The 22589-nt window shown below is 31.4% G+C and overlaps 2 protein-coding genes across 5 annotated transcripts in view; one reads left to right on the forward strand and one right to left on the reverse strand.

Moving 5' to 3' along the window:
* The window catches only part of l(2)gd1 (lethal (2) giant discs 1), a 13857-nt gene extending 7403 nt beyond the window's left edge, over positions 1-6454 (reverse strand). For both annotated transcript variants that reach the window (XM_065499249.1, XM_065499248.1), the window contains exons 1-5: positions 6308-6454; positions 4603-6195; positions 2567-2718; positions 2230-2509; positions 2003-2154 (exon numbers count right to left, since the gene is read on the reverse strand). In XM_065499249.1, coding sequence (XP_065355321.1) covers positions 2003-2154; positions 2230-2509; positions 2567-2718; positions 4603-6195; positions 6308-6364 — 2234 coding nt within the window. In that variant the 5' untranslated portion in view covers positions 6365-6454. The remainder of the gene's footprint in view (positions 1-2002; positions 2155-2229; positions 2510-2566; positions 2719-4602; positions 6196-6307) is intronic.
* A 4841-nt stretch (positions 6455-11295) lies between these two features.
* On the forward strand, positions 11296-22107 carry Reps (RALBP1 associated Eps domain containing). Of its 3 annotated transcripts, none has more exons than XM_065502455.1 (11): positions 11296-11809; positions 11936-12157; positions 12260-12700; positions 14355-14659; positions 14722-15154; positions 15235-15405; positions 15466-15561; positions 15618-15780; positions 15853-16334; positions 16400-16489; positions 20888-22107. In XM_065502455.1, the coding sequence occupies exons 2-11, from the start codon at positions 12008-12010 to the stop codon at positions 21560-21562; spliced, it is 3006 nt and encodes a 1001-aa protein (XP_065358527.1). In that variant the 5' UTR covers positions 11296-11809; positions 11936-12007; the 3' UTR covers positions 21563-22107. The 3 variants fall into 3 exon arrangements, with proteins under 3 accessions (XP_065358527.1, XP_065358525.1, XP_065358526.1); XM_065502453.1 differs by having other exon boundaries at positions 11297-11809; positions 15850-16334; XM_065502454.1 differs by having other exon boundaries at positions 11298-11456; positions 11810-12157; positions 15850-16334.
* Positions 22108-22589: the final 482 nt, after the last annotated feature.

Raw genomic sequence — 22589 nt, forward strand, 5'->3', positions numbered from 1 at the left:
AGACGAAATGTTCCCATTAAAAATTCCAATTGTATTTGGTGTAAAACGGACTATTTCAAAGCTGACACGTTTTCTTTACATCTGGAAACTACATTTCAGCCCTTTTGAAGTAATAAAAGAAAAATCTATATTAAATACTAAAAAATCTCCAGGTTTCGATAAAATATGCGCTAAAGATGTCAAAGCTCTACCCAAAAAGGCTATTTTATTGATAACTCTGATTTTTAATTCAATTCTGAGATTAAGTTATTTAGTGTTTTAGAAACTTTTTTTTTGGAAATAATTCGGTATCTTGGGAACTATTGGAGGTATTATTACGAAAAGAAAAAATATATGAGCTTTTTTGGGAAAAAAAACTTAAAAAATACGTCCCTTTTTATAAGTTCCAACTTTGGATGCGTATAACTTTTTATAGAGAACATATAACTGTTAGCAACCTTTTTTTTATTTTCTTTAGAATTTTATTGCCAATATAGCTGATATTTTAGAAATAAATTTCGACCTTCCGTAGGCCCGCCATATCTAAAAAAAAAAAAAAGATCGAGCAAAATTAAAAAAAATAAATCAATAAACCTGAATATCTCTTCAACTAATAGAGATAACCTACACCTGTAAGCGTATTTTTTGTAGACCTTCTCAAGGACTATTTATATATAAAATCTCAGCTCATTTGGATCATAAATGAACTTTTGTCGATTTTAAAAAAAAAAAAATTAGACCCGAGGTGACCAACTTTGAGGAGCTACGCACTGGCCCCCATTATCGCTAGGAAGCTGAACAAACGTAAATCAACTCGAAAACACCTCAGCTCAAACCATGTGAAATTTCGTAACAATATATCAAATAATTCACAACATACCGAATTATTTCCAATAATATTTCAATATTTTTATGTTGCTGGTGCTCGAGGGAATGTTTAGGACCCAAAAGCAGAAAAATTTCCCAAAAAGTTCTTGGCATGGCATGCAATATGCAGTTGCTCATAACAAATCTAACTTAAACTGAAGATATCGTGCAAATCAGTCAACAACAACAACGGTTTTTCAGTTATAGTGAAATTAAATAAAATCAAAAAAAATCAAATTTTAGATAGACGTAGATCATTTAATTTAAAAGAAAATATTACCTCGTAAAAGGTACAAACACGTAGAGTGTTATTGTTTCAATTGAAAATCGTATAAAATTCAAACAAATTAAATTTTAAAAAAAATATAAAACTCTAGCTTTGTTCAATAACTAAAAGTTGTTACTAGTTAGTAACAATTGTTACTGGAAAAGCGTTCATTAACTCAAAAAACTTTCAAGTAGAGCAAAAATCAAGAGCGTATAAATTTTAGAGACTGTTCTCTCGTTGCAAACTATTACAAGTCCTATTTTGAACTCGTAATTGTTAGCAGCTTATATTTCATATGTTTTGTGTTATTATTTATTTATTTTTGTGGTGAAAAAATGTAAAAAAAAGAATTTAAAAATTTAAATTGAAGAAAATGTGAGTATTTTTCATTTTAAAAAGAATAAAATAAGAAAATTTTGTGTATAAAACAATTGTTACTGGAAAAGCGTTCATTTACTTTTTACTATTATTGAAAATTTAAGAGAGTAATTTTGTAAATTTTGATTTTATTCTCTCGTTGCAAGTATTTACTGGGAAAGTAAATGAACAGACCTTATGTGTGCCTGGTGAAAAATATAAAGGCACCAAACATATACATTTTAGTTACTAACGCAAATTTAGAGTTAGGTAATTTTTTACTAACACGTATATAGAATTAGGTACTGATGTCAAAGAGTCGGACTGCTTGTATATACTTTAGATGAAACATTTTGAAAGATGATGAATATTGTTTTTTTTATATTTGTCATGATTGTGACTTGATTGAGATATTACAGTAAAAAGATGTGGCTAAATATATTTATATATACCAAAACAAATGTGACTACATATGAAAATTTCATATACGTGTGTATATAAACATACAAATATTTTTATATTACTACTTACCCTCGTGAATAGACTTCAAATTTCACTCCATGTCTTTTGAAAATACGTTGAAACTGTCTGTTGCCTCGCATGATCTCCACTTTAAAATGTTGATCATAATCAGGGCTGTCAGTATCTTTTACTAAAATAGTCTTTGTTTTGAACGTCTCATCCTGGAAGAGAAATAATTGAGAATTATGTACGTGTTCAATATTTAGGACTTGGAAATGGTGTTTGATATATCTTACATTAAGAAGGGGAAATTCAATTTTAACATATGTATCTACTTCCTTTGGATTCGGAACATTATAATTTAAACCACGTACGACAATAATTTCCAATTCGTTGTCAGTCAAGTCGGTATTGCAGTGGACAATATTGAAACTACGTTTTTCGTAGTGGAATTTTGGCAGTGGAAAATTTTTACGCTTCGAATAACGAACTAGATCTAAATCTTTCTGTACAGTCAGTGCCAAATTTTCAAATCTGTTCATGCCAGCAATATCTCCCATAGCTTTGTGATGATCCCTAAAGAACAAATATGATTGTATTTGTAATTAAATAGTTGGAAAGTTTTTTGTTTACCTTGTGTTTTTACACATCATCAGCTGTTTGGCCAATTGTTCTTCGATGCGAATACCAATGTCAGATATATCATCCTCAGGATCACACTCATCAGTTGTTATTATAGCGAATGAAGCCTCAAGATTTTCTCTCTGCGATGGAGGCACTGGTAACTAAAAAATTAAAGTATATTCTATATGGATTAACTGAAATTTTGTTTAGATTTGATTTTTCTAAATTCTTTATACTAGTTTTTAACTTGTTAGTTAAACGTAGCTTAGCACGCTATTAAGTTAAACCTGAAACATATTCAGGCAGACTTTAACCAATAATTGTGTGTCTTACTAATAAATTTTAACTGTCAATTTTGTTTAGCATTGCCATACTTTACAGCAGAGGTGCGCAAAAGTAAATTACAGCAATGGTGCGCAGTCCATACCACAATTGTGTAAAATCAAATCGCATGTATTCTTATGCTCTTATATTTTGTAAATTTCATCTATTTAATATAAATATGAATTTGGCTTCCCATATTCTAATTCCTAATAATAGTAAGTTAAATAGATGAAATTTACAATAGACCATGACAATAAAGATTGTTGATGACGATCTTGGCAGGGTATTCCAATTTGAATTATTCTTTGAATTATTAAATAAAATAAATTATAATAAAAATTATCTTAAGCCTAATTAAAGTTAACTTTAAAATTATATAAAATAAAAAGTTCGAATAATTAACAAAAAATCTATAAATTATAACGATGTTAATAAAACGAATCAAAACAAAAATGATGGGCTGAGTTGTTTATTTTATTTCTACAGCTTTTTGTATTTTTACAGTTCTAGTTTAAGTTTAACGGTTAAACCTAGATTGTAAACTAAATCAACAATAAGTGAAAAACAAAAATGTTAGATTAAGCTAGGTTTAAACCACTAAAGGCCCAACTATAATATGCATACACTAGTTTAAGTCAGCTTAAGCAACTGTTCGAATACATATAAAACGTATGTGACAAACTATAATGTACTTAAGAGAGTTTCGTCAAGTTTCGTCAAATTTTATTTGCTTAAGCAAAGAGCGAAGCTGGTCGCACATTCCGTAAGTTTGTTTATTGTATACAAAGAAAATAAAGAAAAAATGAAAAGGATGAAGAAATTAATTTATTTTCATAAAATAATAAGAAATACGTATTTTTTTAATTGCGTGTTGCACATAAATGTGCAAATGGGGCTAAACTCTTTTGAATGCACATAAGTACATTAAGGCCACCTAAAAGTTTCTTCGGATTTTCTTAAGCATTTGACAGTATTTTCGTTCGGTTTTGACATTATCTTAAGCTAGCTTATACATATTATAGTTGGGCCTTAATGCGCAGCCCATAGCACAATTGTGCAGAATCAAATCACACGTATTCTTATGCTCTTACATTTTAGTAGTCGTTGTCCACTCAACGAGACAACTAGAAATACGCATGAGCACTGGTGTGAAAAATTTTTCAATATCTTTGGTTTCTTAATTTATTATTTCGATTTTTAAACTAATCTCTTTGTTCTTAAACTTTTTAAGAGTCACCATATTTCCTTAACGGACATCTTTTGAGATTGAATGTAACGGTTTTTAACGGCTGGTTTCAATATTCAACATGTTTAGCAAATAATATGGCAATAAACCCTGCACAGTGGTATGAAAAAAAGAAGGAAATAAATCTGTAACTTCTAAACTCTTAGTCCGATTTGAATGAAATTTCACATGCGCAAAGAGGTAGTGTAGTCGAGTTTAAGAAACTACAATTTTGTTTTTATGAAAAATAAGTTACAATTAAAAAAGTGTTCGATGTAAAATAATTCGATATAATGGTGTGCGACTTTTTCGTTTTTGAATCGCCAATGAGTTTTTAATTTTTTATGAAAGCCATGTAAAATAAATATACATTAATTTCGCTGCTAACTTTGGAACCAATGGTCATATCTGAGAATAGTTTACTGTTAAAATACAGACAAGTCTTTCCCAAATTGAATGCAATAAATTTAAATTGGGAACAATATAAGATACTTACTGTATTTAAATCTACAGGTAAACCACTACTGGCGGCATTTAACAAAGCATCAAAACCTTTGTAGATTTTTAAATATTCTTTGGCTTGATCGATTTCTCCAGCCTTCTTAGCTTCTATAGCAGCTAACTTAAATTCCTTCTGACGATCCAGCAAAATTTTCATTTGATGTTCGGCCAAATTGTTTTTCTGCTGATTCCCTGATGTACGTGTTGTCAAATCAATATGTTGGGGCGGAGTCGATGGCTTCTTTGCTGGTGCAGTTGGTGAAGGATCTGGTGTCGATGCAGTTGTCGAAACAGTAGGTGGACTCGATGGTACCGAATCAATCTTTGGGGGTGTAGGCGGAGCGACTGCATTTTCGACAGGCAAGGGATCAAAACCAGGTGGAACTGGCAGTTCATCATAGGCCACAGGTCGCCCAGCTTTATATGATTTAATTGCATCTTCATATTGTTTGACTATGCGTCCAAATCTTCTGGCTTTACTGGCATTTCCCTCAGCTTTTGCTGACTCTTCGACCGATTTATATTTGGTTAGACGCTGTTGTAAAGCCTCCAAGATGTTTGTTGCCGTTGCAACATTTGGCTGAACCGATTGAGTTTCGATGACCGTTGGAGTTGTATCTACTGGTTGTTCGGCTGATGCATCTTGCATTTTTTCCATAAACTCTTTAAATTGTTCAGGTGGTGGTGGCATATCGCTAAGATCAACTTCTTGGCCGTCTTCACACATCTTTACAACAACATCAAATTGTTTGACAATTTTTAAAAACTGCAATGCCATAGCAGTGTCTCCAGAACGTTTGGATTGGAGGGCCGCTGCTTTATATTCTTGTTGGCGTGAACGCATTTGTTGAACTAAAGGATTGCCTTGTAAAGATGCTGGCGTTGGATCGCTTTCCTCAGCTTTTGTTTCCTCTTGTTTTGGTGAGGGTGGCAATGGAGCTTGACGTGTCGGTATTTTTGGAGGCTCTTCGATAGGCTCCACAGTATTGTCAGACACCGCTGAATCACTATTGGCTGCTGGTTTTACACTAACCTCGGGAGGTATGTCATCCGCATTTATAGATTTGCCTGCATTTGCTTGCCTAAGAAGATCATTTAAGGTTTTGAGACCACGATTGAAACGTCGCATTTTAGCACTTTCACCAACAGTTTTGGCATTTGCTTCGGCCAATTTATACATTTCAATGCGTTGTTTTATTATATCTAACGTACTTATGTCAGTTGTAGGCAAAAATAGTTCGGGTTTACTATCTGGTTCTATCGATTTTGTTTCCGACAGATCGCCTTCATTATTATCTTCCTCTATTTCTCCACCAACAATTCCTTGCAATTCACCTAGCAGCTCAGTATCGTTTTCAGCATCACCATCATCTTCATCATCACTGCCTACATCTTTTAAACTCTCCGCTATCATTTTATCCAATTCATTAGCTGGCACAAGATGGGTTTTGGGTTTCGGTTTGGCGCTCTTAACTCCACCAGCAAGAGCAGCTAATTCTGCTTCTAAATCACTATGATTGCCGACATCATCACCACCATCAAAGCCTAAGCTAGGATCGAAATCATCTGGTATATCCGTAAGGCCAAACTAGAGAAAAAATATTAAAGAATGACTCATTCGTTTATTTTTCATTGATAACATCATCATTGCAGTTCTTTAAATCAATAACAAGCAATAGTTTGATTTTTAAAATTATTACCTGCGATAAATTGTGATTTCTTCTCTTTGGTGGCTCTGGCTTTTTTCGGGAAAACATTTTATTTACTTTTATAAAATGTGAATAAACAATAAAAATCCTTATTTGTTCGAAAAAAATAATTCCACAGCTGTTGCTAGAAAAACAACATTCAACAACAAATAAAAACAATAGAATGAATGTGTTGTCAACTACTGAGAAACAAAATATTGTACTTTCCACAAATTAGCAAAAGTCGAATAGTCGACTATCCAAATGAGTATATTTCGTGTTTCAAACAATCTAAAAAAACTTTAAAGTTGAGAAATATGGTTGTTGGCAAATTCGAAGAAGTATATTTTTTGTTTCAACTAAAGAACCCTACCCAGACCCTACCCAGAACCCTAAGAACCATTAAAACAAAGTCTGGTTAAATGTTAACTTATACTGTCGGTTAAAATATTTGTTGTATGCCAGTATAACTTTAGGTTTAAACATAAATATACATTGAGATAACGGGATAAGTATATTTTTATAAAACCAAAACATTCACCAAAAATATTTTTTTTTTATAAAATTGTTTTCACTAATTAATTTAAAAGAAATTTAAAAAAATTTTGTTGCCATAAAATTGTTTTCGCTAATAAATTAAAAAAATATTTAAAATTTTCTTCTGGTGAATGGTATATAAATTCGGCACAGCAGAATAAATCTCTCTTACTTGTTGATACATATTAAAATAGGATAAAAAGTGCAAACATGCTATCTCTTTTTACAGACTTATTTTTTTATTTATTTAATTTAACCGAGACATTATAAAATCCTTGGTTTTAATTATTTTTTAAATCTGTTAATGCAATTTTATTACTTACTGATAAATAATCGCAGTTAAGAAGTAGCACATTTTCTATTACTTTTGTTTTTTCTTTAGTAGAATTAGCACATATTCTTATAACATATTTATTTATTTTTATCATTTTAAATCTCTAATTGGATTTTTAAAGTCTCTGTTGTCACTAAAGTCGCTCACAAAAGACAATGGAGTAACGTTTTTGATATCAGTGGTCGGGATGATAATATATATTTAATAACTCAATTCTATTTGAATGATATAATAATATTGGAATTTTGACAAAATAAAATGGACTTAGTTCGTTTGCATACCACAAAATGGACCTCACTTTTGCATACAAGAAAAAAATAAAAATTGTAAAATTTTTGAAGCAAACAGTGCATTTTTACTTATTCTGTGTTATTTTCATCATACATAATGGTATTTTAAAAATGTTTGATATCCAGATAAATTCTATTCAGGGATTTAAATGTAGTTTTCGCATATTTATTTTTCAAGTGTATTCTCATGTTACTTTGTTGATATTGTGAGTCACTCTGTATTATTCACATAACAGTGATGATAACTTTTTTCTTCATAACCTGCTAAATATGTGGCGAAAGTCGCTAAATTTATTTTTGGTGTAATTTTAGTTTATTTTTTGATATGACAATTTTTTCTTAATTATGGAACTCCAGAATGGATCTCATTCACTCGGTAACGCAAAAGGATGTGTCAAGATGAAGAATGTGGATACTAGGATGATATTGACCAAGCAGCATAATGGTTTGTTGATCACACACTACTGGCTGATGACCCAGCCGACGTCGACCTATTGTCTATAGCACCAATTGAAACAGTGTGAGCCAAATCTTCGCAAAATATAGTTGCCTCAGCCGATAAATTTAAGTATGCTAAAGTTAGTTTTAATTAGTCTGTTCAGCATTAAATTTTAATGACTTATTTTTGGGACATTAATAGACAAGCTATTAAAGCTATATGCCAGGATATTCCACAGTTAATCTGTCTCGACATATATTTTCGTATAAAAAGCAGGTACTATGAAATCTTGATTTCGAGTAATATGGTGCTCCACCGGTTATTCTTCAATAATGAGTTTTGTATGGTTCTCCACCAAATTTTTCATTAAACATTAGTTTTATGTGGATAATCCACCAGAATTTTTTCATATAAGTTTTAATGGTTCTCCTCCAATGAGTTTTGAATGGTCTCCACCAGGTTCCTCTTCACAAAATATATGTACAGTGAGCCTCAAAAGTGAATATACACCAAAAAATATTTGATTTTTTTTAAGATAATGAAAATCCTAAAATTTATTCATCGATTAAAATTTTAATGTTTCGGTTTGTTAGAGATTGAGTTGAATAATAGTTTCGGTTGTAAAAAAAAAATTTTTAAATCGGACTATAATGAATTTCATGATCCTAAAAAAATCAAAAAAATCGCGAGTGTTTACTCACTTTTGAGGCTCACTGTATATCAACTGTGTCTTTTCATAACCTCAAATCAAACTTTGAAAACAGTTACGCGACGTATAAAATCAATCAAACAAGAAAAATCGGCCTGACTTAAGAGATAATGACGATGTCTCATATTTGTTCTAAGACAGTAATGATTTACGGAATTTACAAATAAAATAATTATTCGTTACTTCCTATCGCTAGAATTCCCGCTAAGACACTGTCTATTCTTGACAAATATTTATAATAAGAATTAAGGGACAAATCAAGTTCCGCGTAACAGTTTATTTTTTAATTTTTTTCTGTTAATATTCATATTTTCTGTATATCAAAATTTTCTGAAGTACGGTCATATAAATTGTAAAAGGAATTTTTTGTCCACAATGTTAATAAACAATAGTGTTATATATCATATAAAAGGTATTTTGAAGGACTATTCATTGTTACCCAGATCATTTTCTAAATATATGAGTCATTTTCTATTACATATATATAGATTTCTCTCTTAAATCTATATATGTAATAGAAAATGATGGCAAAAATTGTATCCTTTTTGTGCTTATAATTATGAGAGTTATAAAAATAGGGTAATATATAAAGTAGTATTTCCCATGATAAAAAATACATGGTAGTCTCACTTTCTCCTTTTTGTCGCCATATTAACTTTCTGACGTTTGTTGGAATTATGAAAAATCATGTTACCATAGGTTTTATAAAAATCAATTATTTTTGTTTTTACTTTATGCATTTTCGTTTCATACAATAAAACAAATTAAAACGTTAAAATTGTTCATTTATATTTAAAATTTGAATATATATATTTATACCCTTCACCTTCGTGAGAAGGGTATGTATAAGTTTGTCATTCCGTTTGTAATTTCCACAATATAATTTTCCGATCCTATAAAGTATATATTTTCTAAATCCTTATAGCGGAGTCGATTGAGCCATGTCCGTCTGTCTGTCTGTTGAAATCAATTCTCTGAAGACCCCAGATATCTTCGGGATCCAAATCTTCAACAATTCTGTCAGACACGTTTTCGAGAAGTTTCCTATATAAAAACCAAGACAACCTCGATTTTTTACCTATTTTTGACCTATATCTGGATTACTAAGTTATTAATATAGACAATATGGATATCTAATGATAGATATTTCAAAGACCATAGTAAATTGGACCTACAATGGGTCAAAATTGGAAAAAATATTTTTTAAACCGAATTTTTTTTTCACCAAAAAAATTTAAAAAAAAAAAATTTAAAATAACAATTCGAAAAAAAAAATTTACAAAAAATTAAAAAAACAACATTGGAAAAAAAATAAATTTGTTTACCTAAAAATATTTAGTTCTACAAAAACAACAATTGGTCTTAACAAATGTCAAAAAACAAAAATGAAAAATTAAACAAATAAGTATTAAAACTTAATATAGTGTAGATAATTGAATAGTAGAAAAATTACTCAAATTGTAAGAAAATAAAAATTTAAAAACTGAAATACCGAAAATTTTATAAAATTAATAAGGAATTTTTATCATAACCGGCGGCTATTTCCAAGCCGATTTAAGCTGAACAAATTTCGGCGGCGGCTTTTAAAATTTATCGACGGCTTACAGCCGTTAGGCGTAGGCCTCTAATCCCACGTCGGTTCAAGTATGTCCCTAATCGACCTATATCTTCATATAGGAAGCTGGAACGCTTAATCCTTATTATTAAAATTAAGAGTAATAAGTTGAGTCAAATTTTGCTTGTCTAAGTTCAAAAGTGACACAACTCAAAATTAATTTGTCTGGTTATATAAACCCGAAAAATGAATTTTGAGCTAAACTATGCACAATACACTTGTTTATCTATAGAAAAAATATCAGTGCATTCAGTCTATTGTTGTTAAATGTTGCTAAAAAAAAACATCAATGTCTTTCATTATGTGAGCAAATAAGGCTAATTGTCTCCTTCATTACAGGACACTGTATAATTGGGACACATGCTAGGAGATTGGGCCTACGGTATAATGACTACTGTAGGAGCTGCCATAATGAAGAAGAGGATGAGACGGTGTCACACCTATTCTGTCAATGCCCGGCTCTGATAAATCTGAGGGAACGCATCTTCGGAACACCATTCCTATCATGCTTAGATGAGCTATCAAGGATAAGTCTTAGACGAATCTACTCTTTCATCAGAGAATCTGGTTGGTTTAGCCTGGAAACAACGGACGTATAATTAATACCAAGATGTTTACCCCTTGGGTATCACAATGGGATCAGTTTTGAATGGACCCAAGTGAGCTGCTTGAAGAGTGGCTACCCATGGAACCTAACCTAACCTTCATTATGTTTCAATTGGTATATATTTATTTTCGATTTCTGAAAAATTAAAATTTTGAGTTGTGTCACTTTTGAACTGGGTGTGCGATATGTTTGAATCATGGTATTTCTTTCCTACGCAAGAATTCCCGGTTATACCTAAAGTGCTTTTTCCCCGCAAAATCAATTTACAAATCGCTAGATTTGGACAGAAAATCGACGAGTTACCATCACTATGAGAAGTAATTGTCATTCATATTGTGCCGAAAAATAATTGTGTGAATCAACTAAAATCTTTACAAACTAAAAAAAAAAACAAAAAAGCTAAACTAAGTCAAAGTTGTTCGTAATAATCGCGTAAATTTATCCATCTTTTTCGAAAAGAATTACAAATATTTCCTTGAAAATTTGACTGGAACAGTATTTGTTCCAGAATATTAAGAATGATGTCGTGAAACAAGTGTCATAATACCTCTTGCAAAATACTGTCATTTTGACACTTGCATTTTCCTTTTTATGCAAAAAGTCGGTAAAGTGAGAGGACAGAAAAAAGGAGTAAATCTAATTGAGTTTTATTATTTTATTAATTCTGTGAAAAATCGAATTAAATATTTACAATTGTATTAAAGCAGCAATTAACACACGTATTTCCACAGAATTGTAGGGAAATTAAAAAGTATTGAATATTAAAATTGCTTCTATGAAAATCAAGTAAAAAAGGAAAACAATAAAAACCATTGTAAAAAGTGTTTGTATAGTAGTAGTTGAAGAAAAAATCGAGTTGGCTCATTGTACAAGATTTTATTGGCCAACAACAACAGGCATTCATCTATATAGGAGGACTGATATTATAATACACTTACGTGTTGCAAATTTCTGAAAATAATTATTTGTCTTTATTCAAACAGGTAACCGAAATAAACGAAGTAAATAATATAAAAAAACATTCGAAAAATTTATTCATGCATTTGTATATTGTTGTATGTATGTGCGTGTGATTTAAATGAATTTCATTCAATATGTATCGAATATAGATTATCAGCAGCCCAGCGTCGTCATCATAGCTCAATCGAAAATCAACACCATCCTCAAGATTAATCGTCAGTATGGAAGAGGTCACATTGACCGAAACAGAAATCCGTTACTATGGTGATTTGTTCTTATGTTGCGATGAAGAGAAAACGGGTAAAATTCCGATGCTCAAAGCATCGGAATTGTATCGTTCTGCAAATCTCTCGAACGAAAAGATACTGGAGGTATATTTAGCAACCAATACTAAAACAACTAATACATTAATATTATTAAGCAAAAACAGATTATGAAATATTTTGTGTTTCTTGCCAACTCCATTTTACTAGATTACGTCCTTAGCCGGTATACCAGACACTGCCCTACATGTTTCGCGTGTACAGTTTTATTCTTGCCTCAAGTTAATTGCAGCCCATCAAGCTTCGATGCCACTAAGGCAAGAATTGATTGTGGCTTCTGTTCAGTTACCTTTGCCACGATTTAGTTGGACAGAGTCTTCATCAAATAAAATCGAAATGACGAATAGCTATCAGCAACATCACCATGCAATACCACCACCCCCAGTTACCGACCGAAGAAACTCATTGAAGCGATTATACGAATGGTCCGATACCAATGCCTTGGGATCGCGACGCAACTCTTCAGCGACTCATCAGCCGGAAATAGCAGCAATAAATTCGGATGTACCGAGCACTGATTCCGAAGTAGAACAGGGTGAATCTAGTTGTGGTGGAGATGAAGGTATCGCTGGAGTTAGTGGCCATAATAAGGTAGATTTTCTATTCATTATATGTAGGAATTAAATAAATATTTGCACAGCATATTTTATATAATATTGTATTAAGTAAGTTTTAACCGAAACCGAAATATTTCATGGCTCAAAACCGAAACTTTTAGAACTTAATTCAATATTTAAAAGAACCATTTTATTTATTATAAGGTAATTTCCAAAACTCTATTTAGATGGTAAAATCAGTGAATGGTAGGATGTTAGATCTCTAAAAGTTTTTCTAATTGTAACATGTTACCAGTTCATTTATAAATATTGATTATATCTTCTGACATTCATTAAATTCAATATTCTTGAATTTAAATTTTGAAAATACTCCATTTTGGCGAAAGTTTACGGAACGGAAATCTCAAAAAAATGGAAATTGCATTTATTTGCTCAAAAGAAATATTTGGGAAAACAGCTTGGTTAGATAATTTTTAACTGACAGTTTTTTTTCCCAAAATATTTTTTTTACTTCTTTTCTATTATGTTTAAATGGCAGTAACACTACGGCCAATATACAATATTATAATTGTGTTACTTTCTTTGGAATGGATATATTGGAGAAGATAGGTGTTGAAATGAGAAGATAGCTTTTTGTTTGACAATTCAGTAATTGCGCGTTGTTAGATATTAGTGAAAGTTGCAGCGCCTCTCTTGGTGAGTAGGCGCATTATTCAAAGCTAGTTATATAGGCATTATTAATTTAATTTAATTCAGCGACTTTTCAATGCCATACCGCCGAAGAAGGGTGTTATTATAAATCTGTCGTTGTTTGGAAAAACTAGGTAAGTCCATTTTTTGCGAAAATGTAGATAATACCAAAAATAAAAACTACGTTTCATTTACTATCAATCTATCAGATCCATGAGTTTTTTTTTTAAAAAAAAAAACAAGGTAAATCCATAATTTCTTAAAAAACAGAAAAATTAAAAGTTTAAAAAGACGTTGTTTCGAAAATTAAGAGAGACAGCGCGAAATAGAACAAATTATGGGGTCGCAAGCTCTTTGGGTCCAAATTTAGAACCTAAAGAAATAAAAAACAACTCGGCTTATTTTTGATATGTATATAAGAATAAAAGAGACAAATATTTTTTGAAAAAACTGGGTAACGCCATTTTTTCGTAAAAAAAAGTATAAATAAACGTTCTGAGTCAAATAGTCAATGTTTAACAACAAATGATTACTAAAGTTGGCTTAATTCCGTAAACTATAAAAATAAATTTAAATTTTTTTTTTTTTTGGAAAAACTGGGTAACTCCGTTTTTGGAAAAAAAAACAAGATAACTGATCTCGATTTTCGGTTTTAATGTCCAAAAATGAGTTCAATGGAACTTGATATCTTCAAAATTATGATACGTTTAATGCGCATGCATAATAACACAAATTCATATTAAATAATTAGTGAAATATGTTTAAAACTTTAAATATGTTTTTCTCGTGTTTTCAAAAAATGGAGTTACCTAGTTTTTCCAAACGAACACAGAAGCTAGTTATTTGTAAACTAAAAATTATAAAGAATTGATGATGTGGATTTTCTTTACGTCATTGATCTACAATTGTTTACTTTAATTTTTTGGGAAAAATAATATAGAACAGATAAATGTAATACATGATTTTGCAAATCTCGTTAAATGCGAAAAATATTTCAGCATCATCGACGTGGTGTTTCTCCAGAAGCGTGGAGTACAAACAGTGACAGTCCAACACCAACTAATAGTGTGGCTGAGCGTCCATGGGCAAAAGAAACTTTGTGGCATGGATTGCTGGGAGATGAGCACAGGCAACTTTTAGGCACCGAGGAGGAATCTTCTGATCGCCATAGTAGTGACGATGAAAATGAAACAGACTTAGAAACGGTTTATCAAATAACACCAGAGCAAAGAGAATACTACTTTAAACAATTCAAAGCTGTTCAACATGATCCAAATGGTCTATTATCGGGACAAGTTGCTAGGTAAGATGCAGTTTGGTTTGCGTAGATAAATATGATTTATTTTTGATTATTTCTTATTTCAGAGTATTTTTCGAAAAGTCGCGAATTCCCGTTGAAGAATTGCGACACATTTGGCAATTGTGCGACGTAACACGCGATGGTGCGCTTAGTTTGGCTGAATTTACTGCAGCAATGCATTTGGTAGTATTGCGTCGTAACAATATTCCGTTGCCGGCCACTCTGCCGGTATGTTTGCATCCAAATGTGTTGCAACATACTGCAATGGGTAGCAGTCAGATGGCATCTCAAGCTGATCCTCCAGAGGCGGACCTCTTGCATTTGGATGACGACGACGAAGAAGACAATACAGATAATACAATTATAGGCGTCAATGCCACAATAAATGCTGCCGTTGCTGTAGGAGCTAGTGTGGGTATTAATGTTGGTAGTAGTAGTGGCCGTGTACTAAATGATAATAATGTTATGAACTTAAGTACTCTTTCAACATCATCTCAGGTTTGTGCATTTATTCAGGGAATGTAATGTTGACGATTACTTACACTTTGTCTAATATTTTCTATTGTTTTTCTTTTTAGGCTAGCGTAAGTTCTCGTCAAGGTTCGAACGCTATTACAACAAATCCTAAGTCATTAACTCCACCACCCCTACCCTTGAAACTCCATAGTATTTCGAATTCTCCCAAAGCGACAGAAGTTACTGCAGCAACCACATCTTCTCCTCCTCTTCCTCCGATAATATGGGCTAAGGTGAGTGGTTTATTATTAGTATAAGTTTTGCTTGTAACTATTCAGGGTTATTGTTCTTAGGATGTACAACCAAATCAATGGACAATTCCACCACTGGCAGAAGCGTCTGAGGTTACTGTACCAACATCCTCTCCTCCTCCTATAATGTGGGTTAAGGTGAGTAGTTTGTTACAACTAAAATTATTTTGCGTCTGAATAGTTCTTGTTCTTAGGATGTACAACCGAACAAATGGACAAAATTTAATGAATCTCCGACATCGAATGTCTCTAGTCCTGGCCCCAAACCGGTAAACTTTGATATGCAACGTACGGCCCAAGCTGTAGTTTCCGATCCTCAAATCTTGCATCCAGTGCCATTAAGAGTAACTCCAGTCGGTAAGGTTTTTTGCTAATCATAAAAAACGATAAATAACAAAGTAATTAAATAAATGTTGAAATATAAAGCAGGCGGTGTAATTACGTCAACGGCCGGTTCTACTGAAAAACACAATAATGATGCCGGCGATGGATCTGCTGCGTGTGTACGTGAATCAAGTCCGAAATCTTCTTCAGTATCGTCGTCTAACAGCCATGGCAGTGGAGTTGCCGGCGCAACTCAAGCACATCGTGATTCCTTGCAAAATAACGATCTACGGGCCATACAAAGGCCTCAAGCTAAAAAGTTGCCCATAAAAAATATTGGTGCTATACCACCGCCACCACAGCGTGAATCGTCTACTGGTGGCAATATATCAAATACAATTAGTGATCATGATTCCATTGGGGATATTGGAAGTGTCAGCGGTAATAATAATTTGTCTGTATCAATGCTGGTTAACAAAAAAGATCCTCCTCCATTGCCACCACCACGACCACATCGTCATGGTCGCAGTAGCAGTTTAGATTTGAATAAATTTAAAATTGGTACACCAAGTGGACCACAGCCTGAGGTAAGAAAAATCTTTTTATTCCTTATAATTTTATATTCATAAATATTACTTTTCTTACGTAATAGATAATAGCCCAAGCTAGTTTTGATTTGCAAACATCAACTGGCTTTGCTGATTTCACTCATTTTCCCGATGGCAATATTGCAGCCGGAGTTGTAAGTATTTTGTTGTTGTGTTGTAACATGTTTGTTTAAATAAACTGTGTACAGGAGTAAATTTAAGTAAAATGCGGAGATACTCTACATATTTTGTTTTTGCTAATTATTTTTCAAATGGAAAAGACTGTTATGGATATATTCCAATCATTCGATTGACAACAAATCACAACGAATCTGATCTATCTGTTCAGAAATAAAACTGCAACTTTAAGAACAATACGTGTAATGAAATTACAAATCAATGTTTTTAATCCAATCAGCCGTAATCTTCTCTCATAAAAAACTAAATGAATACGATAACGCCAAAACTATTAAAATCATAAATGGTTGAGGTGAAAAACGGAATACAGTGACTTCTCTGAGTATACGAAGGAAGAATTGTCCGCTTCTTCAGATTGTAAATCACAGAAGCAGAAGTCGACGGAGTTTTTTAAAGCCAATCCCCTTATCCTCCTTGAATGGAACTCTAAAGAGATTTAATTTTAATATCATTGCTAAAGTCTAACACAACTATTGATGCTAAAGTATATTACTTATTTAGAAGTTACAAATCGCATATTGGGGACAAAAGGGTTGGTACTACAAAAATCATAGTTTATTTCCAAAAAATTTAGATCATAGAAAACAAAAAAGTTAATATCAAATTCGAAATCAATACCAATCAGATTCAGAGGTAACATAGAGACGAGACGTAATTGTCAGAAACCTAAGTCTGTTGTCAAAAACCAACAACAAAATACATACTAGTCAATGTATTTTGTTTTTGTATCAGACATGATTTGTTGTATTTTTGTTTGACAAATCGGAGTGTCTCGTCTCTATGTATAATTCTCTATGTCTTAAGTCATAGAGAATTATACATAGAGACGAGACACTCCGATTTGTCAAACAAAAATACAACAAATAATATTTCTGATACAACAACAAAATATATTGACTAGCATGTATTTTTTTGTTGCAAGAGATAGGTTTTTGACAATTCCGTCTCGTCTCTATGTTACCCTATGTCTTAAGTATTAACCCTTGAATACCTGTAATTGAAATACATGTAATTATGATTAAATAATTTTGGTTCTAGTATGTTTTTGGACTGATAAGCACGAATTTGTAGTCTATTTGCCAAAAAATGCTCCTGGAAAGCTCCTGGAGCAAAAATAGAAAGACCGTCTATAGACGATGTCAGTGGTTTAACGAAACAAAAAGTTAAAAGAGTTGTTATATTTAATTTCAAAAATGATCAAATTATTGCTTAAAACAGGATAAAAAACTTAATTTTAATAACCTATGTTATATTAAGCTTTGATATGGTATTCTTTAAAGCAATTTTTTGCTTTTCAAAAACATAAGTGCATATTAGACTTATTTCAAAACGTACACATCTGCTCAAAATAATAGATACACCAAAATTTATTTTTTAAAAACGAAAAAAAATAATGGTATATTGTAAAATTATAAAAAAAATTCAGTCGATTTTTATTTATAGTTAAAAGGAGAGTAACAAACAAAAACAAAATATTTCATAATTAATAATAAATATTATAAAGTAAATTAAATTTCTTAAATTTCGAAAAATTTGGTGCTCATAATAATAGATACATTTTTAAAAATTCTTATTAAACAAAAGCTAATAAATTGTATCTTAAAAAAATTAGTTTATTATTAAAGTAAAGCTAGTATCCAGTATATCCACCTTTGTTTTGTAAAACTTTCTCCACTCTTCTGGGCATACTGGATATCAAGTTCTGACACTTCTCCAATGGAATCTCGTACCATATTTTTGCGTTTTCTCCCATAAATCGTCTTTATTTTTGAAAACTTCCTTCGAAAGCCTTATCTTAAATTCACTCCACAAGTTTTCTATTGGGTTTAAATCAGGGGATTGGCTGGGCCAGCTTAAAACAGGTACGTTATTCTCCAAGAACCAGTTTTTAACTAATCTTGAACTATGTTTTGGGTCGTTGTCCTGCTGGAATGTCCATATTAATGGCATGTTTTCCGATGCATATGGAAGCATTACGTTTTCCAATATGTCTCTATACCCACTAGCATTCATGGTATCTTCTATTCGGAATATCGGACCAACACCATTCCATGAAAAGCAACCCCAAACCATTATGTTTCCCCCGCCATGTTTTACCGTCTTTTTTGTAAATTTAACGTGGAATTCTTTTCCTTTTGGTCGGCGTACATTTCTTTGGCAGTCGTTTCCAAACAAATTTATTTTTGTTTCGTCGCTCCATAAAATATTTCTCCATTTTTTTTCGCCTTCACACCCGGACCATTGTAAGTGCTCTTTAGCAAATTCTAATCTTGTCTTGATATTTTTTTGGCGCATTAGTGGCACTTTTCTGGCAATTCTTCCCGGCAATTTAGCTTGTAAAAGACGACGACGAACTGTTTGTGGACTGATTTCGTTACATAGCTCCGCAGAAATAGCTTTCGATGATATGAAAGGGTCTTTTTTAACCATAAGGACGATCCGCCTATCTGTTTCTGGACTGGTTTTCTTTGGTCTACCGCGAGTTTCTCTTTTTTGTTTTTTAGATAAAGCATTTTGGACAAAATGTAAAGATCTTCCTATGCTCTTTGCTATTTCCCGTAATGATTTTCCTTGATTTCTCATCGTTTGAACAATTTTTTTCTCATCTTCGGTACAATGATGATTTCGTCCCATTTTCTTCAAAAGAGTCCTATTTTTTATAAAATTGTTGCTAAAATTTAAATTATACTTACTGTTTCACGTAAATAGGAACAAAAAATTGCACAAAAAAAAAATTGTATATAAACAAATTACAAATTACTGATGTGTATCTATTTTTATGAGCAAATAATTTTTTGTAATTCAAATAAATTCGTTTTTAAAAATCAACATGAAAGCAAATAGTTGCCAGATTTTTGACTGACATGACATTGCCAGATAGAAATTTTAATAATATGATGTATTCTTAACGCTTGCGAGGAAATTTTCAATGTTACCGCCATTTAAATTTTTTCCAATTAGGTGTATCTATTATTTTGAGCAGATGTGTATATGTATCAATTTTTTTACAATATTTAAACGATTTTGTGGATGGTTCTTGCTTTGCGTTCATTTCGTTTAAACTGGAACTACTACCTGCTGCTATAATTGCACTATATTCTGATAGAATTTCATCGCATTGATAATCTGGATCTTCAATATCGTCATTAAAATCTTCATCAGTATCTTTAAAATCAACATCATTTTCAATTGACTACATCAAATCTGCTATTTCTTTATCACACAATGATGAAAGCTTAATTTTTAAGACAATTTTTCTAACTTATTAGTAAAGAAGACTAAACAGAATAGTTAAATTTTGTTCAACTAAATGACTAAGACCGTCTACAGACGGTGTTTCCAAAAACCACAATTTGGTGACACATGTTCTGTCACAAATCAAATTAGTAAACAAATACAGAAAGTTTGCATTTCAAATACTTACCAAAAAAATTCCCGATTAAATAGAGCAAATTGAAACTATATTTTTTTAAATTTGAATTTTCACAAAAATCACAAATATTTTGTTTGTCTTTTTTCACTAAAATTCAGATCTGCCAAAACTTATTTATTGAGCCCGTTCAAACTGGTACCGGTTGATAGGTATTTTTATACTGAATAAAAAGTCTTTAGTTGTTGTGGTGTAAAAAATCAGATTTTACAATAAATTGCATTTTTTGAAGACCTTCTATCGACGGTCTTAGGTAATAAAGGGTTTAAACACCAAGATCACACCAAGACATGGGAAAGGATTTTGCAGTTATTAATAAAGAATTTATATAGAATTAATAATAATAGGATCGCCCGGTGTTTTAAAACGCTTTTTACCTCTTTTATGGAACGAATATATGTTTCATCAATATTGGTGGACAATAACACACATAAAAGTGTACCACTCCATTTTATATCTTCTGGAAAAAAAAAACAATCTCTGTATTTTCTGACTACTTAAATATATGTAAATGTTATAACACTTTGTTTTGAATTATTTGAAATTGATTATTTCTCATTTGAAATGACTTCTCCGGCTTATTGAAACATGCATTTTAAAACCCACGGTTAAATTTAAAGAAATTTCATATATTCGATTCCTTTATAAATTAATGGCCCTGTAAATATGAACATATTTTTAAAAATGCTAAAAAAAATTCATTAAGTTTGACATATATGTGTGGTTGTGCTCAAGGTCTATTAATTTAATACGCCTTGGTGTGCCGTTGCGAGTATTAATAGTTAAAGCATTTATATAAAAATAATGTCGATTTAACAATAAAATATCAGGGAAAATATCAATATTTATTTTTAATTTTTTTGCCTGACGCTCTTATAGTGTATTTAACATATATATATATATATTTTTTTTTTAATTAATATAGAATGATCAGCAGGCACAACAAATGCATTCCTTGCCACCTCAAAGTTTAGCAGGACGCAATCTTCAAACAGCCTCTGGGGCACTGCCACCAACTCGACTCTCATTGCAATCGAATCAACGTGTATCCGCGTTTGAAGTTTACCGTAAACCTAATACTCCACGTAACTCTCAATCGCCAACACCATTGTCTGCCAATGCGAGTGGATTTCCACCCATAGGCCCAGCTCCTACACCTTTTGGCTCAGTAGCTGCAACAGCGATGACAACAGCAACTGCGTTACCAAATTCCGAGCTTTATGAGAAAAGAGTGAATGCAATCAGTGAAACGCTGCGTCATGTTTCATTTAAAAAGGAACACAACAACAATAATATGACTGAAGTACTGCGTCATTTACGTGAACAAAATAATCTTTTATTGCGCCTATGCAACGATCTCAGCGATGAATTACTTACCGTGCAAACTCGTAAAGAAGAAATGAGGCTAAAATTAGAAGCATCATCCTCAGCCACAAACACTAGTACCGATACGGCAATATTACCGAATGTCACAGCTCCAACAATGGCTGCTGTTGGCCATGTTGGAGGTATTGCGCGAACAGGCTCATCAATTTCAGCTCCAGTTACTGCCAACATTACCGGTGGTTCCGGCAGTTCTGGCGTCCATTCAAACGTTTAGGCAGCTTTATAATTTACTTGTTTGTTTTTGATAGAGATTTGATGTTGTTTGTTATACAAAAAAAAAGAAGAAAAATATGAAGAAAGAATCCTCTATTCAATAATTGTATTGATTTCATTAAAAAAGAAAAAAAACTATTTATAGGCTGCTAAAAATCAAAGACATAACCATCTCCTTATAATCCTACTTACTTGCCTACTTTCGTACATCATTTATTTCTTCCCATACTTCCACTACCTCCATCTATTTAAAGACTACCAACTATTTTCCTAAACAAGAGAGCGCATTATCGTTGCCGAAACCCGAGAGGAAAGTTTTCCAAGTCATGGTTATTGTTTGTCTGTTCATTCGTACATATTATATGTGTATAAATTGTTATTTATTCATAATTATTTATTTTTAATATTACAATGTTTCTCATAGTAAAAAAACAAAATGAAAAACCAAACAAAATATCTCTGAAATCAACTCAACTCAATTTAAACAAATGAAGTTAAAAAGAAAAGAAAAATATTAATGAATAAAAACTCCTGTTTTTAATGAAATAGATACATATTATGTGTGTGTATTGTATTATGTGGATATTAAAATATATTATTATAATTATTACGTTTTATTTCTTTAAGAAAGAAAGAATAATTTATAAACAAAAAACTAAATTAAAAAAAAATCTATTGTATTTTTCTACAAAAACAAAGATTCCTTATTTAACATTATGTTTAGTATTCAAAAATTTCACTACTTTTTATTAACAAGTACATATAACAAGATACCAATCAACATCAATTGTATTAGAGTAATGTAATAGATCTATTCATTCCGGAAATGAAGATTTTATTTTCAAATATGTATGTAGATCTTTGATTTTTTTATTATGAATTTTTTTTTACTTTAAATATATACATATACATATATTTTTTTTAATTTTCTTATTACTTTATTTTAATTAAAACAAATAAATAAAATAAATAAAAACAATAAACGTATGTAAAAACATATATAAAAAACAAAAAAATCTATATTTCGA

The sequence above is a fragment of the Calliphora vicina genome, chromosome 2 (genome assembly GCF_958450345.1).
Source record: "Calliphora vicina chromosome 2, idCalVici1.1, whole genome shotgun sequence".
NCBI lineage: Eukaryota > Metazoa > Arthropoda > Insecta > Diptera > Calliphoridae > Calliphora > Calliphora vicina.

Excerpts from the sequence above, each read along its gene's own strand:
- Reps (XM_065502453.1), top strand. The coding sequence starts at position 12,008 with ATGGAAGAGGTCACATTGACCGAAACAGAAATCCGTTACTATGGTGAT. Across the intron at positions 14,660-14,721 it reads TTATCGGGACAAGTTGCTAG|AGTATTTTTCGAAAAGTCGC; the intron begins GTAAGATGCAGT and ends TTCTTATTTCAG. Across the intron at positions 15,781-15,849 it reads ATTAAGAGTAACTCCAGTCG|CAGGCGGTGTAATTACGTCA; the intron begins GTAAGGTTTTTT and ends TGAAATATAAAG.